This window comes from Lycium ferocissimum, unplaced genomic scaffold (assembly GCF_029784015.1).
Source record: "Lycium ferocissimum isolate CSIRO_LF1 unplaced genomic scaffold, AGI_CSIRO_Lferr_CH_V1 ctg8055, whole genome shotgun sequence".
NCBI classification, from domain to species: Eukaryota; Viridiplantae; Streptophyta; class Magnoliopsida; order Solanales; family Solanaceae; genus Lycium; species Lycium ferocissimum.
The window spans coordinates 10,145-28,662 of NW_026727071.1; the positions used below are offsets into that span (position 1 = coordinate 10,145).

An 18,518-nucleotide genomic window follows, 5' to 3' on the forward strand; every position below is an offset into this window, starting at 1 on the left:
CTCAAAACATCTAAGGTAAGTTATTGATCAATTATCATCAATACTTCATCATTCTAACATTAAATTGACACTAGTTCATCTTTCCAAACCCTAGATTCTTTAAAACTTAAGAGAGGAGAAAAAGGAAGGGTGTGGAATTTTGTCTAATAGGTAAGATTTTTGATTTTTCTGGGATTATTAATAAGTTTTGGACTAGTGTAGAGCATATTTCAAGATTAGAATTCACTAATGATTCACATAAGGATTCAAGAACAAGTTTTAAGGGTAGAAAAGCCCTAGTTCTTCGAATACGGGTAGAAATCCCTAAAATTGATTAAAGTTCTAAACTTTGTTATTAATAACCTATTGTAGAGTGATTGCTGAACCATGGAAATTTTGTTGGAACAATTTGAGCGGGATTTGAGGAATGTCTCTTTTTGAACATACTCTTTTGAAAGGTTTTTTTATGAACACTTTGGTTGTGGTTTGTGCGCATGAGGGACAAGCCCACATTAAACCTTGTTTGTACTATATTATATATGTATACGTATTCATGATTTTTTTCCTTTAAAGGACGATTGGAAAGTTAGATATAAAACTTTGGTGTTTGAACCCGAATTAACCCATAAGGGATGTGTAACTTGAAAATTGAAAGGTTTGACTATCTCATGTGGAGGTTCTATAATGGATTCTGTTGAACTTGAAACTTGTCTAAAGAAGTGAACTCAGTTTTCCACAATAAAAATGGCTCGATGTACCCCTATGATGGGATGATGAACATAATCCGTAAGTAATAATGTGACTATTATGATTTTACTTTTGATTCGGCTTACATGCCATGATTGAGATTCGGCTTCGATGCTATGATTGTAATTGTTTGTGTTTGGGCCTCTATGGGCAAGCTGTGCTAGTACAGAGGACGATTAGCCGTTATGGATCCTAACATATCGATATGAGTATTGCTGTGTCAGTCTAGAGGATGATTGACCTCCAAGGCGTATAGCCCGGTGTATTTATTGCTGTGACGATTAGCCTCCGTGATTTCCTAGCCCGAAATATCGACTGATTAGTTTACCTGTAAGTGGCTTGTTGATGATATTGATCTCGAATTGAAAAGACTCAAATGGTAATAAATGGTATACTGAATTGGAAAAGATATACACTTGTCTTGACGGTTTTATATTGATGATTTTGAGTTGCACGATTAATCTTGTCTTTGATTGCAAATTGTTCTATTGGAACGGTTTTTTTTCTTACTTATCATTATTGTATTATTTTGTTATATTACTCATTGTCCCGGAGACACTCACCGAGTACCCAGTACTCAAGCATACCATTGTTATTTTTGATAGTGTGTTAGCTAACATTGAGGAACGGGTTCGTGATACGCCAATGACTTAGGAGAACTTGCTGCTTTCGAGACTGTTCGGTGAGCCCACATGATTGTTCGCGGGGCACCATTCTATCATTACTTATTTATTTCAGTTTTCCGGGCCGCGTTCCAAGGAGTTAAGATATTTATCCATTATCTTAGAAGCTCCACAGATAGTTGTCAGATTGTGGGTAGTGTGTGGGAGTCTCGTATGACTCGTTGGGACCTTTTGCCACGTTTATTTATCTGAATATTTGATTTGACTTCCGCTGAATTATCTCTAAGAATGGTTATGCTTTCATTCAATTAATGAAAGACTTGTTTTACATTTGTGAAGATAGTTGTTTAATAGAAAGGATTAGGTGTTCGTTGATTAATAAGGTGCTTCCGATGTTGTTCATAGCATCGGATGCCTGATACGTCCAAGGTCGGGCTTAGGGCGTGACATTTTTTTGGGACCCCCAGCTCTCAGGAAAATCTGTAGCCGCTAACCTTCGGATGGGCACTGGGTGCAACCTGCTCACTGTGCAATAACTCGCAAATCATACATGAGATTTATACAATTTTTAGTTCTATTATAAGTGTTTTTACGATTTAGCTAATAAATATTACATCGATTAATTCAAAATTTTCGGTGCACCCAATAATCGAATAAAAAAATTATTTACTTTACAAAGTTTGAACACCCTTAACGAAATCTCTGGCTCCGCCACTGCTTGTCACTAGGCAGATTAGGTTGTCTTTGGTCTAACGTTTTTGTAGGCTTGTATTGTGTTCTTTGTACATTAATTATATACAAAGTTGGGAAGAGATTCCTGTAAAATGTGCCATGTGTTTTGTTCCGTTGCCTAAAAATATTCTAAGTGTCAAATGAGTGTGCCCGAAAACAGAGTATAAATTTAATAAATTTAATCTTGAGATATGTCATCTTCTCTCATCAAACTTGATGTTATTTTGATAAATTAATCCAAGAATTATAACCTGACACTATAATTCCGAAATAACTTAGTCCACGAACCAAACGATCCTTTAGAGAGTCAATGTCCCAAATGTTTTTTAGCCCAAAATTTGACCTTAAAACTAACCGTAAAGACAAATTTATTATTATTTAATTTTTAAATCCAACCCGAATAATTACTGACCCTTAAAATACCAACTCGTTTTTTAAACTTAAACCCATGCCCTTTTTCATTTTGCCAAAACCTTCAGCCCTCCGTATTATCCTGCCAAATTAGACGAACAACTGAACAAAGTGAGTTAGGTTGTGAGGTCGTGCTTCAACTGCAAATTGTGGGGGTAAATATGCATTGAAATTTGAGGGATTTTATTTTTGAAGACTCAATTTCAAAGTCTTATTCTCTAATTAATGTAAGTTATTAATGCTTTGGATTAAAAGAAATTAGGGTTTGGGATTTTCGAGTTGTTAATCTTGTTCTTTTGATAACTTATTTATTACTTCAGTTATGTTTGCTGAAGCTATTAATGGTTTTGTTTACTTTTTTTTGGTCATATGTGATACTTTCTCGATTTGTCTTGTCAAAAATTTATGATTTTAAACTGGTGATAAGGGTTATTTATTTGTAACAAAACAAGATTTTTAATAACTTATTTCTCTCACAATTGTTAATTTTCTTTCACCATTTATAATTTCATCAACTCGCACAAATCCGGTCATAGATTGCAAAAATTACCATAATGAGAAATAATTAGCATAGTCTTAACCAAAAAGTCCATAAAGCCTATGGAGCTTGTGATCCAGAGGACGTTGTATACAAATATAAAGAGTGAGCTAAGAGAAGATAATGTTGCGAAAAATCTTGCTTTAAGTATAACACAATCACACAATCAAAGCAAATAGAAAAGAAAAAGTAACACAAAAATTTATCGAAGCTCGGCTAAATCTAGAATTTTTTATACGGTATAAAAATTTCCAATTACAATCCCTTTATACAAATCTCATATAGTTCCAATCTTACAATGAATGGTTTTCCAAAATCTACAACAATAATAATTTCTCAAACCTACAAGAAAAATGAATTTTTCAAACATACTTGAAAATTTGGTATAATTATGATTCACAGAATTCAAGACACAAACAAGAAATATTTCCTTTGGCTTGAATTCTCTTCATCAATAGGATTAAATCTCTTTGTCTTGCACTCAGCCCTCATAAGGGCTCCATTTTAAGTAATGCAAACACCAAGCAAGTCTAAGAAAATATTTAAATTCGTCGACTGGACTGCAGCACACTAGCACTCTTTAATTAAGCAAGTATCCCAAGATTCATTTCACTACTTACCAATGTTTTTACCAGAATACGTCATGTATTTACTCACAACGGTAATATCATGTGAAATATGAGGGTGGATACAGACTATAGCAAACATAATGCTACGCTTAATACTCGAATATGGAACAATGGACGAGAAAATTTGAAGTGCTTTGTTTGGGTTAGTAAGAATATAATATAGGAGAAGAGTAGTTTTTAGCCAAATGTAGAAAGAGATTGGCATAGGGTCCAGTTTAAATTCATTTTTGTGAACCGCAAAACAATACAATTAAATTTGTACACGTGATTTATGAACACGAAGATCGAAATGACCAAACAGAAGAAACAAGAAATAAATTATAGCAATACAACTCTAGAACTGAACTAATTAAATAGAAAAAAAAAGTGGCTTATATTCCAGCATCGTGATCAGACTAGGCCACCGGAGAAGGCTTGGAACTAGGCTGAGAGTATGAATAATGAATAAGAACTTTTGAAATTGCTAAGTGAAAGTGTACTGCACTGTGTATCGGCTTGAAATCGAATGCCTCACAAAAAGAATAAAATGCTCTACTTATAGCTAAGTTTCTAAGAACAAGATCCACAAATCACACCCTCATATGTCAATTGATTGCCCATCATAATGGCTGAGCAAAAGCTGGAGAAGATCTTGGGATCTTTTGTAACGGCCGAACCTCGTGCTTATCCTACTCGATCCATTCTTCCTCCCTAGCCAAGACTTTGTTGCCGGATGCTCCAGCATACCTACTGCCCGGACACGTGAACTAGTCTAAGAATCCTCTCTACTGACTCACGTCTGACCTATCCTAATTGTCATTTGTCATCACTTAATTCGTCCACATGCTAATTTCAAATTTTAAACCCATACACTTTTATGAACTGAAAGCTATTATGAAAAGTAAATTTAAGAATATTATTTAAAGTCTGGAGAAAATGACATTAATATACGAATTGGGTGAATAATTAGCATCAAATGGCTATATTTTCCGCTATTAGTCAGATCATATCCATTTTGGTATTCTCAGTCCAAAATTTGGCAACCTATAGCCATATGCAAAAAACCTTAAAAGAGGAAAAGAAAGGCCTCTACTTCTCCCCCAACTTGTTTCAACCAAGAATGTTTCATTCCAAGACCTTGCTTTCATTTTCCACCTTTTGGCCACCATAACAACCGCAAAAGTAGCAATAAGAATGTCGCTTCTTCTTTTCCAGTGCCCCGTGTAGGATTAAAATAAAGAAATATGCACTAGCTATTTAATATGTTTCCTAAAGAGAGTTCTTTATGATTTGGGAAAAAGAAATTTGAAGAAGGACCGGAAAGTCACCATTTAAGACCATTGAAGTTTCGATCGAACTTTTCGGTCTACGTATTTGTAATTTGTTTCAATTTGTGCTACTAGACTTTCTTGGGAGTATATTAAGGTCATTGAATACCAACTTTGGAGGTATTGGAGACTACATGTAGATTTTGAGATGATTTTCAAATTGAAAGCTCGAGTTCGAAGAAAGCTCCATCCTGTATCCACTGTATTTTCATGTATGTCACCATATACTTAGAGTATATCATCTTGTGTACCATCGTGTGGATATATTTATGTATATCCATAACAATCTTCCCGTGAGACACATTGACATACGCAATATACAACGCGATCCACGTCACAGTGAGCGTTCCAGTTATGATTTTTTTACTTAATCCAATCCAAGTCGCCTCCACTCATCTTCTAATTTTGTATATATCTTTGATTAGGTCTTTAGAATGAATACCAAAAACACCCACTCAAAAAAATATCAAAACTTCAGATCCAAATTTATTTGTGATTTCAATATTATGATGTTGTTAAGATTTTGCCATTGATGAACAAAAGGATTTTTGTGGTGGTAGTGGTGAAATTAATTTGGTGATTTTAAGAGGTGATGGTATAATGGAGGATCAACTGTCATTTTTTAGGCTACAATTATTAAGCCTAATCTTTGGCTAAGACTTTGCCAATAATTTACATTGGTGTGTATGCTGGATTTGGGCTTGTGTTGAGCCATATCTAATTTTTGTGTCAAAACTAACACTCATATGTCTACCTTCAATTCATGAATTATGTACCAAACTGTTCTCAAACAAGTTTTGTAAGAACTTTGATGGCAAATAAGTTGCAATAAAATAAGGAAAACTTACCTAATACAACTGATTAGACTCTATAATTACACTTTATAGCGGTACTCTTAAATAATTACAAAACATAGTTATATTTTACATTTTACAACAGATATACATTGATACACTTATTCTGAAAGTGTAAGGACAACTCTTGCATGAGCGCATACTGTGTATATGCTATCAGTCTATACACAAAGCTGATACTATATGATATTATATGCGCGCACATACAATATATATGCTAAATACTGCTACGTTTTGAAAAAAAATAATGTTGCTATTTTTTTTTTTAACAAAGAAAGACACTAATCTCGCTACTTATGAAAACTTTCCCATAAAATAAAGCCCAAATGTTTGTGGGCCTCAAAGCTCTTAGTAGTTCACACACTTCACACCTCAGAGAAAGCCCAATTCCAATCTCAATGCCTCTTTCCGAATTCACATCATGAAGGATTCAAAAAGTTTAAAGAAGGATTAATAACCTTTTTCAGATATCAGATGGATTTAATGTTATACATATGAGAGGAATTTAATAAAAAAGAAAGAAATTGTTTTTTTTTTTTCTCTTATCACTTGGAAAGTCATGTGAAATGTAGGAAAGAAGTAAACCTCTTTTCAACTCTTAAGTTTTTTTAACCACTATAAGTGTTAATTGCTCAATATTTTTATATTCTTTTTTATTTCTCGTCAAACGAATGACATCTTCTTAAGAAAATCATTCGAGTTTTATAAGGCAATGATATATAATTTTCATATAATTATCGCAACAACAACAACATCACAGTATAATTTGAAAGTAGGGGAGGGGGTATTGTATACGCATACTAGTATCTTACCTCTACTGCAGGAAGGTAGAGAGAGGCTGCATTTCAAAGGAGATCACTCGGCTCATAGCAAGACTAAAAGTAATCAGTAACAACAAGCAAAAACAAAAGCAAAATCATAGGATAACTGCGGCTAAAGAAACCACCATATAATTACTGCAAATAAGCTTATAATTAAATTCTTTTCTTTCCCTATTTTAGAACAGATCACGTTTGAATTTTGAAGTTTAAACCATGTGAAAATGACCCAAGTGATAGATCAATGTCACAGTAGCGTAAACAACAGATATATGTGACATTAAATTGTGACCACATATTTTTGGATCAAACTAGCTCTGTAAGGAGTTGTATCAAAATAAACTTTTTACTAATCAGGTTTAATCTAACTCATTGATCATCTGCAGACTTGTTTTTATCTTCAATTAAGTTCACTTGTAGGGTGTCTTTGGAGCGGAGGAAATCAATTTTTGAAAAAAATATTTTTTAATTTTCTTATGCTTGGTTGGTCAAAAATTTTGGAGAACATTTCTTTAGGAAAATTGGTTTCTTAAAAATTAGGAAAATGACTTTCCTAGTAGAAATAGAGAAAACAAAATCCATAAATGACATTCCTTATTTATTGTCTCCTCCCCACTCTCCGCGCACCCCCATAGCCCCATCTCCACACGCTCCTACCTTCCACCCCCACCCTTTATTTGCCTAGGTTATATAAAATATTTTGAGACAATATTTTTTCTTTATTAATTACCAAACACCAGAAAATAAGTAAGAAATCATTTATTTGTTAGAAAAACATTTAATTAATTTTTCAAAAAAATATTTTTCAAAACATTTTCCTTCGTACCAAAACAACCCGTTGTCCACATTCTAGCAGCGTAGAGGGGTTGAAGGCAAAACTCTACAGTACTCGTATATTGTACCAATAAACTTATAAGTAGCTATTTAGGCAGATATTACCGCAACATTCAAAAACTATATCTTGGATTATGTGAGCATTTTAATATTATAATATATTGTATCAAATGGCTCTCTCTCCCATTTTCGTTAGTGGCAACTGGCAAGAATGTGGCAGTTATTTTCTTGTGTAACTCTCATAACCACTGTATAGGGCAAAATCCGTAGACACCAAGTGGACATATCAAAAGATGACACGTGGCAATGGTGACATGTCAGATTTAAGTCAGTAAGCGAGGGGCTCCGGGAAAACATATGACGCTTCAGATAAGTAATTTGGTAACAACTACGGGAGACATAAATTATAAAGGTCCCGGAGAAGCATGCTAACTCACCGGTCAAACATCATTCAATGCATAACCGTTACAAGAAATCTCAAGTCGTTCTCCCGTCTTAAATGTGCATTAATACCTTTTATTACCATTCATTGTCATAGCATTAATATTGATAAAGAGGACACGATTCATGGAACTTGTACCCCATAGCTCAAATATAAATAGAGCTTCTCATTTAATTGTAAGGGCATATTTTGCTCTTAGTTCCTAATTGCTCTTGTTCAATTAAGCAAAGTTCTGATTGTTCGCTTGCCTGGAGACTTTAGCTTAAAAGCTTCTCCAAGGCTCAGGATATTCTAACTTTTTTTTTTCAATTACATTTCGTTCATATTAAGTTCTATTGCTATTTATCTCATTATTTCAGTCATATTGATCCACGTGTCCTTTACCATGTATACAAATTCAACTGTACCGATTTTACGGGTAAACAACCACAAGTACTAACACATTATTCATCAATGTTGTATCTCATTATATTATGTCTTGTAACTCATGTAACTTCTAGCTAGGGGTGTACATGGATCGGGTTGGTTCGGATTTTTTAAAGACCAAACCAAACCAATTGCATCGGGTTTTTAAATCTATAAACCAAACCAAACCAACAAATGTCGGGTTTTTCAGCCTCGGGTTTTCTCGGTTTTTTCGGGTTGCTCGGGTTTTTCGGGTTTTTTCCGATAAAGTCTTCATATAAAATATATAACTTGTACTTCAAATATTTCTTTAGTCCTAGTAAGATACGACTATCTAATTAAGCTATCTATTAAGAAAATAACACAAAATGTGAGATGACAGATGACATTGTACTAAAATATTCAACGAAAAAAAATAATGAAATTGCATAAAATAAAATGATCATAATCTAAAAATGCTACATCATGCTACATTAAATACGGCTAATTTATAAGGCATGTAGAAAATGACCATAATCTAAAAGTATTAAGTCATGCTAAAATAAGTACGGCTAATAAGTATTAATTACATGACTAGATATTAAAGAAAAAAATAAAATTAAGTTATGTATTTTCACGTTCTAAACTAATATAAAACTAAAGAATTATCAACATTATTGTCATTCATGTTAGATATGAATTACTTTTGTTAGCATTAGTATTGATTTGATTTTGTTGAGTTTTATTTGAGTTACTAATATCATTGCATAAAACTTATTGGACATTCAAAATTTAATTCCAAGCTTGAAATAATATGTTAAAAGACAAAAAACTATGAAAAAGTTAAAGAAACATTTATAAATGACATTATAAATAAATATTTTTATGTATAAAATATGTTTGAAATTTTATAAATGTAATGTCGGGTTGGTTTGATTCGGTTTGACTTTTTTTAGTTAAAACCAAAACCAAACAATAGTGTTAGGGTTTTTTCTTTTTAAAACGAACCAAGTCAAACCAAACCACTAGTCGGATTCATCGGTTTGATTCGGATTATCATTATATTATATCTTGTAACTCATGTACTTCTAGCCATAGTCTTCCTATGATCTACTCACATTATTACCCCACTTTCTTCCAATTCATTTCAAGGAAGAATTCTTCACCTATAATTAAATAGTGATGGTCTTACCTTGTGTCGATGATGTAAAAAATATAAGGTGCTTTAAAAAGTGAGTGAATAGGAGAGTTTTATTTAATTGAAGGAAGATGTTATTTTGGTGGAGGTTTGGACTCAACATCTTGTCCAGAGTTTGTTGAGTTATACGACGTTGTCGGACTATTGTATCCTAGAGGGACAAGTCAAGATGATTACTGTTGGACGGTAATTTGTTGCATGAGCTTGAATCTCCTTAAAGCGAGCGAGATATTCGCACCTCAGTAGCCAGAAGATATTTTATTTTATCAATTGTAATTATATTTTCACTAACACTATAGCTAAAATGAGAAATTAGCTTTGCCAAATCAGTTTGTTGCTAAGAAATTTCATAGAATGTAATTTTAACTTTTGGTTATGGTCATGTACCTTCACAATCTTATATCAGTAGCTGGAATTTCTAGCATAAAAATTTAGGAGTCAGAAGCGTTTACTAAAGGCACACAGCCAATCAGAAAATGTTTGATCTTTACTTTCCAGAATGCACATTTTGACCTATAAAGTAACAAAATGCGAACCATAAGGTGTCAGTTGCATGTGCAATTATTATGAAAAGTTTCATTTCATAATTTAGCTTTTCAAATTTATGTTACTATCGTCCAGAGGAATCTTGTTTTCTATGAGGCAACAAATCAATCAGATTTTGCAGCTTGGTGAGTTTCATCTTTTGCATGCACTTCAACCCTACAACATACATGCAGGTCAAAAAGCAATTGAATTAAAAAGAAGAAGAATATAAGTTCGTACAAAATTTACTATAAATGTGTCATGAGTTGAATAAATTTTAGTTTTGTGACCAGAAATTTTTACATCTAAGTGTTTTTTGTCCTAGATAGTTTAGCTGTCAAGAGGCTACTATTGAAGTGTGTTACCATCTCATAAGAGAATTTAAATTGTTAGAGTAAACACATTTATAATTATTTAATTATGTCTTCAACAACTACAATTTGAACTTGTAAATATATTCTTTTTTAAGTCTAAACCAACAAGTTGAAACGAATAGTCTAACAAATAGGGCAAAAGAAAATGTCATTCCGGTTAAGGGGTAATTAGAGTAGAACTTGGACTTTCTTAATTTTTATATATTTTTTAAAATCTTTAATTTGTTCCCCCCTTTTTTCTTAATTTCTCATCAGCATTTTGTGTGCTCAAATTCTAATTATTTTGAACTTCAACGTGAAATTGTACAACCAGAATTTTGAAACAACAGGCTGATAAGTAGATAAAAAGGGATAATAACTATAGTTCATGTTAAGTTTGTGGGCCTGACTGTGGGGTTGCTGGTGGCGGCAACCCACTGTGATGAGCGAAGCAAGAGACTCTAGGGATAGGGTTTTTCGGCGGCCGAAATAAACTCGGCCTTTCCGTTATATTTAGTAAGCATCTTTCATTTTGAGAAATAAAAAGTTAAAAAGAATGTATTATACAGGACGACTACAACTCGGCCTGTGTGAGCTCTCTCACATTATTGATCCTGAATCTTGATAAAATAAAATAAAGAAATATGATGAATTAGCATCTAGATAAATGGCTTTAACTTGCTTGGGACCTTCAAGTTTAAATGTTGTTGTATACGGGAGGAAAACGTCATTTTTTAGTTAGTGACTAATATTACTCCATTTTAATCAATGTGATACCATTTCACTAGGTAAGTAACCAATATATTACTCCATTTTATTCAATGTGATACCATTTCACTAGGTAAGTAACCTCAGATATTGGTGTGACTTCTTTTTTTAAATCATAAATATGGGGTTTGAGTAATTTTCTTTTGATGTACGTGAACGTAACACACACACTAAGTAATGCATATATATGGACGAATTCAAAAATCAAAGTTTATAGGTTCTTATAGCTAGTAATTTCAAGTTAATATGCAATAATAATTAAATTCACATTAAAATATTTATAAAAATTCAATGAATATTTTAATATATATATATATATATATATATATATATATATATATATAGTGTGTTTGACCAAAGATTATTGGATTCTCGTAAACCCGCTCCGTAACACTATGAATCTGCCATACACACGTTTGTATATATTATGTACATGAACATGCATGTATAAATTAAAGCTGCAGGAGGATTACCTTTCCAACTATACGTCTGATTGATGAATAGTATGTAAGCTTTATGTATAGCATGAAACTTTATGTATAGCATGAAAGTGAGCAAAAGCCAATGCCAGTGAAGGGAATTAGATTCTAACTCCACCAACATATCTTCTTTTCTTTTATATTTCTATAATATATCAATGGATCTAATCTTTAAGATATCATGTTTCTGCCCATGTCGCACTACTAATAAAAATATAAGAACTACAAACGGACAAGTTCTGTAGTTAAACAACAAAATTTATCACTAATTTGATGAATTATCAAAAAGTTATTTTAGCTACGAGCAATTTAGCGATGAAGTTGTAGCTAATTCTAATTGTTTTTTTTTTTTTAGTGGTCCAGGACAAAATATTATTGCGCGTCAAATTATTAAATTCCAAACAAATTTGTGAGGAAATACTGAGAAAAGAAACATTAGAATTTTGATGGGGCACGTGCAGTGTTGAATTTAGTATATACGCAGCCAGTAATATTCTGTTAAAATGTGGAATCTCAAAGGCATGTATGGCTTTACCATTTTATACAAGCTTTTAGCTAATTAACTTTGATTATATATATATATATATATATTACGTAATTGCATGTCAGGCATCGAATATACTCATACTCTTGCATTTATTTGTAACATACTGTGATTTGTTTTATGAGAGACTTTTTTTGGCCCTTTTCTTTCTTCAATTACAAACCTTGCTCTTTTCCCCTTTGTATTCCTTTTTATTTTTGTTGGTTGGTTTTAACCATGTTTGATGCGGCCCCTTTTTTTACTAATTAGGACAGAATTTCTTTGCTTTTCCTTTTGTTTCCAATTTTGTTGCTTATGTTCGGATAATCACAAAAAGTTAAAAAAAAAAAAAAAATGGCACCAACATGTTTAAGATTTTTGAGTAAGAATGATCATGAGTAATTAACTTGCTACAAATTAAAAGAAGAATTTCCAATACTTCATTGTATAATTTGAAATTCTTTCAGCCATATATATATATATATATATTAGCACTCCACTACTTTAAAGATGAAATTCACGAGTTACTACAATTTTGTTAAATTTTAAGTTACTAACTTTGCAATGAACTTACATATGTGACAAAGATATTGGAAAAAAAGTAACGACAAAAAAGGAAACATTATATGCTATGCTAGTACAACAGCAAGTGAAGACCCTCTTTATGCAAATTAATTAAATAAATCTTTATAGGAAGGATTCTATAGGATATCAAATTTCTAGTGACTATGTTAAGAAAACATGGAAAATCATCACACTATGTTGGACTCACCAATAATATAATTATCTTTCTGCATCGAAAGTACTAGCTAGATTTAGATAAATTCGGTCAGTACCAGTACCCTATATCCGCCTCTGACTCCCACCTGGAAACCCTCACAGCCCTACTTCCACTCCTCATCATGTTTTGCCTACATTATATATAAACCCTTTGATGATAATGTTTTCTGTTTACTCATTAAATACTAAAAAGTAAATAAAACTCCCATTTATTTCTAGAAAAATATTTTCTGTTGTATCAACACATCCCTAATAACTATTTTTTTTTTTCCTTTTTTCCATTCCCAGCCATCCAAAAAAGAAAGAAAGAGAGGAAAAAACACAGGTTAAAATCCAACTCACTATGAAAAAGCATGTGTAGAAAATATTCTGCCTTAGAGCATCACCAATTATAAGCATAAAAAATGAAAAAAAAACACAGCGAAAGGTAAGAGTAACGCGTTTCTCCGCGGCCTCTGTCACGATCCATGCCAATTCGGGGCCGATATTACGGTGGAATATTACTATGCCCTCCGCTTCAATTTATGTATCTTAGTTACTATTTGAAGTAAATAATATTTTCTTAATCATAATCGTTAACTATTGCTACTTATATTACGAAAAATTAAAAAAAAAAAAATAATTAAAGATTCTGTGTCCAAATTCATATAGAAAATTAGTTAGTTTGACCTTCGTACTCTGAATTCGGACACATAAGCTGAAACGGGGGGAGTAATCGACTTGGAAATAACATAGGGTATGTTTGGTATGGAGGAAAATATTTTCTGAATAATATTTTTTAATTTTCTCATGTTTATATTGGTTAAAATTTTTGAAAAACATTTTCTTTAGAAAAATAAAATTCTTGAAAATGAGAAAAATGACTTCCATAGTTAAAGTAGAAAAAAAAAGTTCTATGAGTAGCATTCACACTAATTGTCTCCTTCCACCTTCTAACATATCCCACCCCAATCCTTCATAGCCCCAATCCCCATCACTCTCACACCTCACCCCATCTTCGCCCCCATAATGTTTCTAAACAGGAGGAATCAGTATTAGAAATAAAGGTATTTTTCACCAATATTCAGTGACAAATTTGTGTTGTAAAACATGATTTTCTCATCTCATTTTTATCGAATCAGCTCATTGAAAAAATGCATGGTGTAAAAATGCTACTACTATTTAGGCTTTTCCATTAACATTCAGTAAAAATAGTTATTTGAACATGTTTTAATAAAAATTTCAACGATAAAATAGTAATTTTTTAGTAGTGAATATTAACGAAGAATTGGAAAAAAGCAGAGAAAGTAGAGAATGAAAGGGGAGCCTAGGAGATGGGGTCAAAGGTGGCAGCTATAGCTAGCTAGAAATATAAAATAAAATACAGACCGCAAGAATCTAATGAAAGTGATAGATTGATAGAAGACTGCCTCTCTTGTCGTTACCTTTGGAGGACCTTAGGGACCCTTTCTCTCTCACTCACTCGCTTCCTTCATGGCTTTTTCACCAGCTCATATCATGCACCCCACAAAACCATAACCAATCTTCTTACTTTTTCCTTAACGCGTTTGCATGTTTTCCTACATTGTTCAAGACTTAGGTTTCATGTTACTTTGTCTACTATTTCTGTTTTGTTTTCCCAGCACGCTTCCATTATTTTGTCACGAGAGTTTAAGTTATGTGAATTAACAAACTTTTTATGTTAAGAAGATTTACGTACACTAACAAATAACTATCAATATGTAACAAACATGATGTAGTAACCTTAGAATTAACATACTAATGTACCAGCGATACTTAGGGGCGGACCTAGCGTATTACGAGAGATGGCACGTGCCCTCGGTAACTTCGGAAATGAATCTGTATATATATATGTGTGTATATTCCTTAAATATCTATCATATATTTAAAAAGAACCCTCCAGAATATCTGTTGGAGTGGTCCATTTGGTCAGCATGTTAGGTCCTTGTTCTCGGCCATGCAACCCAAGTTCAAACTTAGGCTGCAGGAAACATTTTTTTTGCATTTTTGTTTTTTGTTGATAATTGAAAAAGCATAAAAAGAAGGCGTTGTTGGCAGGTTTCGAACAGGCAACCTTTTTCTTGTAAAGGGGTGTCCACACCACCAATCCGCCGAACGAGTTTCATACATATATATCATTTAATTTGTATTTATACGCTAGTACATTGGTTTTATGGGTGTTATAATTAAATTTTAAGGCGGTGTTGCGTGACATCTCTTTGGCTAACGTGCATCTGCCTTTGATGCTGCCCCCGTCGTCTTCAAATCCTGGGTCCACCTCTTGCGATAATCATGGTGGAATGTTTGAGAATCCATGTACCCTTTACAATAATTAGGAAATAATCGGGTTTGAGTTTTGAAATGAAGATCCTTTTGGAAGGGAACACTTTTGCAACAACCGACCTCTCAATTTGTTTAATGGGTTGTTTTATGATTTGAGACTTTGTACAAGTCAGTATCACCATTTTGGCACATGTTGGGACGATTCATGTTGGAACCCGAGAGGTTTGGGTAGGTTTTGAAATAAAAAGCCCCAATTTCAGTTGTGCACATTTTTCTTTTCTTCTGGTGTTGGTGTAGTGCTTCGTGATCGTACAGGGTTCTCTGGCATGCTCTTTGCAATCGCGTGATGTTGCAATCATGTGGCCCTAGTCGCAACCATGAAGAAGGGTTGTGCCTAGTATAAAATGCTGAGTTTCAGAATTTATTTCATTCCAACACCATTTTGGGGATTTTGAGCTTGGCTTGGCACTGTTTGAAGAGGAATTCATTAATTGAGTTGGGATAAGTGATCTAAACCCGATCTTGATAAAGTATCATGATTGCCCAATATATTTGAGCCCTAAAACATGAGATTTGAAGAGAAATTGGGGATCTCAGATCGGTGGCGGATCCAGGATTTTCATTCAAGGTGTTCGGAAAAAAAAAAAAAAGCGCTAAATATACACTGTAATTTTTTGCCGAGGGTGTTCAAAAGTTAATATTTGCACAAACACAAAAAATTTACCCTATATACACTATAATTTTTTGCCGAGGGTGTTCGGGTGAACACCCTGGCCCCCAAGTAGATCCGCCCCTGTCTGAGACATAAACTATAGAATCACTAAATTAAGGGTTTGAGCATATGGACTTGAAATTAGAAGGCGAACATAGACTTGAAATCCTTAGTTAATGGGTAACCCGATTATGAAATTTATTTTGAGGTTTGACAATGGAGCGCGGGATTGACTTTAACCTAGATTGCGTATTAAATTATGAGATTGAGTTTCTGAGCTTTGTTTGACGCTGTTAAGTATTATTTTGGCTAGAGTTGAGCCGTTCGGATGCATCCCGGAGTGGAAAGATGGTCTTGGGGGGTTAAAGCTCATTTGATTTGAAATAAGTTAGACTTTGAGATCAACAGGGGAACTTTCTCCAACTTTTTGTGTTGTATGTGCTTTATAATGTGGGGGTAGCGTATATATGGCGTGGCAAACATCTCTAGTACAACTACTGGTTAATTGAATGAGATTACATGAAATGCTAGTATAAAGCTTACTTTCCATTGTTAGAATATTATGTAAATATTTAGTTACCATCTTATTGATGTAAATATATTAGAAGAATATTCTAGGCCACCATGTAAATATATTAGAAGAATATTTAGTTACCATTATGGTTAGGTGTATATTTAGTTACCTTCATTATAGCCTAGGATCTTTGTATATATACACATGTTGACAAAGATTAATGCAAGCAGATTATTACCTTCTACCATGGTATCAGACTAGGGCATGATTCTGCTCCTCTCTCTTCCTCCATCTCTGCGTCAACATCATCATCTTTCTCCTACAATCAGCCACCATGACTGATTCCTCCTCATCTGACTCCACCAAGTCCTTCTTCCACCCATCTTTGGCTGTCTCCAACATCAAAAATCACATCTCCATTACTCTTGAGATGGAAAACATCCAATATGGGACATGGGCGGAACTCTTCAAAATCCACGCCAAGTCCTACAGAGTCCTCCACCATATCATTCCACCAGAGTCCGGGAAAGAAAAGATGCCCAAAACCGATCCGAAAAGAGTTATGGTCGACTCTCGATGCCACGCTTCTTCAATGGATTTATGCTACCATCTCTCTGACCTATTGCATACTATCCTTGAACCCGACTCCACGGCCATGGAAGCTTGGAATAGGCTGCGTGACATATTCCAAGACAATAAAAATTCTCGAGCTGTCACTCTTGAGCATGAATTTTCTCACACTAATACGGAGGATTTTCCTAATGCTTCCGCGTATTGCCAACGACTCAAGATTCTATCCGATCAACTCAAGAACGTCGATGCTTCAGTCTCCAACAACCGCCTCGTCCTTCAAATGGTAGCCGGACTCACTGACGCCTATAAGGGGGTGGGTACACTCATCCGTCAAAGCAATCCTCTTCCTCTCTTCTATCAAGCCCGTTCCATGCTCATTCTTGAAGAAACAGGCTTCACCAAATAGCTTGCCACGGGATCCACTAATGCCATGATTGCTCGGGATTACGACGATAATCCTTCTTCTGGAAATAACCACCCAAACCGTCAGAATAACAGTGGTAAAAGGCATCAAAACAGTAGCAACAATGGTGGAAAGAACCGTGGCAGAGGCGATGGCAATAGGGCGTGAATAACCGAAAACGATGGTGGTTTCGGCCGTGGACGTAACGATTGGTAACGACGCACGAAAGAAGAACAACGATGGTAGCGACCTTGGATGGCAGTGGCCCTACATGCCGTGGCCTGTGCCTCCTTGTCCGTATCTAACTACTCCACGGCCATGGACCAACACTCAATAGAGGCAAGCTGGCATACTTGGGCCACGTCCACCACAAGCTTACTCTACCGACGTTCAGCCCACTCCAACCGATATCGAGGCAGCGATGCACACACTTGGGCTCACTCCTCCGGATGCAAATTGGTACATGGATACCGCAGCCACTTCTCATATGACATCCGCGCAAGGTAACCTCTCGTCTTATTTTAATTTGAGCAATAATCATGGTATAATTGTCAGAAATGGTCATTCAATTCCAATTCGTGGTTATGATCATACCAACTTAGCTCCCCCCAACCCACCTTTAGCCTTAAAAAATGTTCTTCATGCTCCTAATCTTATCAAGAACCTAGTCTCAGTTCAAAAATTCACCATAGATAACTCAGTTTCTGTTGAATTTGATCCTTTTGGTTTTTCTGTGAAGGATTACCGGACGGGGATGCATCTAATGAGATGTGATAGTCGGGGTGAGCTTTATCCCATCACCACCGCGCACCATCGTCTTTTGCGAGCTTTAACTTCATCTATGTGTCATGATCACTTGGGTCATCCGGGAGCACCTATTTTAGACTCCCTTAGGCAAAACAAATTTATTAAATGTAATGGACCGATTAAGTCTCATGTTTGTCATTCCTGCACTCTTGGAAAATAGATTAAATTTCCACTTGTTGCATCTCATTCACAAACATGTATGCCATTTGATATTATCCATAGTGATTTTTGGACATCTCCCATTTTGAGCTCTTCGGCCACAAATATTATGTTTTTTTCTTAGATGATTACTCTAATTTTTT

General features: G+C 34.3%; 1 protein-coding gene across 1 annotated transcript; it reads left to right on the forward strand.

Annotated features, from left to right (window-relative positions):
* Window positions 1-16,767: 16,767 nt before the first annotated feature.
* Window positions 16,768-17,577, forward strand: LOC132045813 (uncharacterized). Its single transcript, XM_059436390.1, has 2 exons — window positions 16,768-17,319; window positions 17,413-17,577. The coding sequence occupies exons 1-2, from the start codon at window positions 16,768-16,770 to the stop codon at window positions 17,575-17,577; spliced, it is 717 nt and encodes a 238-aa protein (XP_059292373.1).
* The last annotated feature ends 941 nt before the right edge of the window (window positions 17,578-18,518 follow it).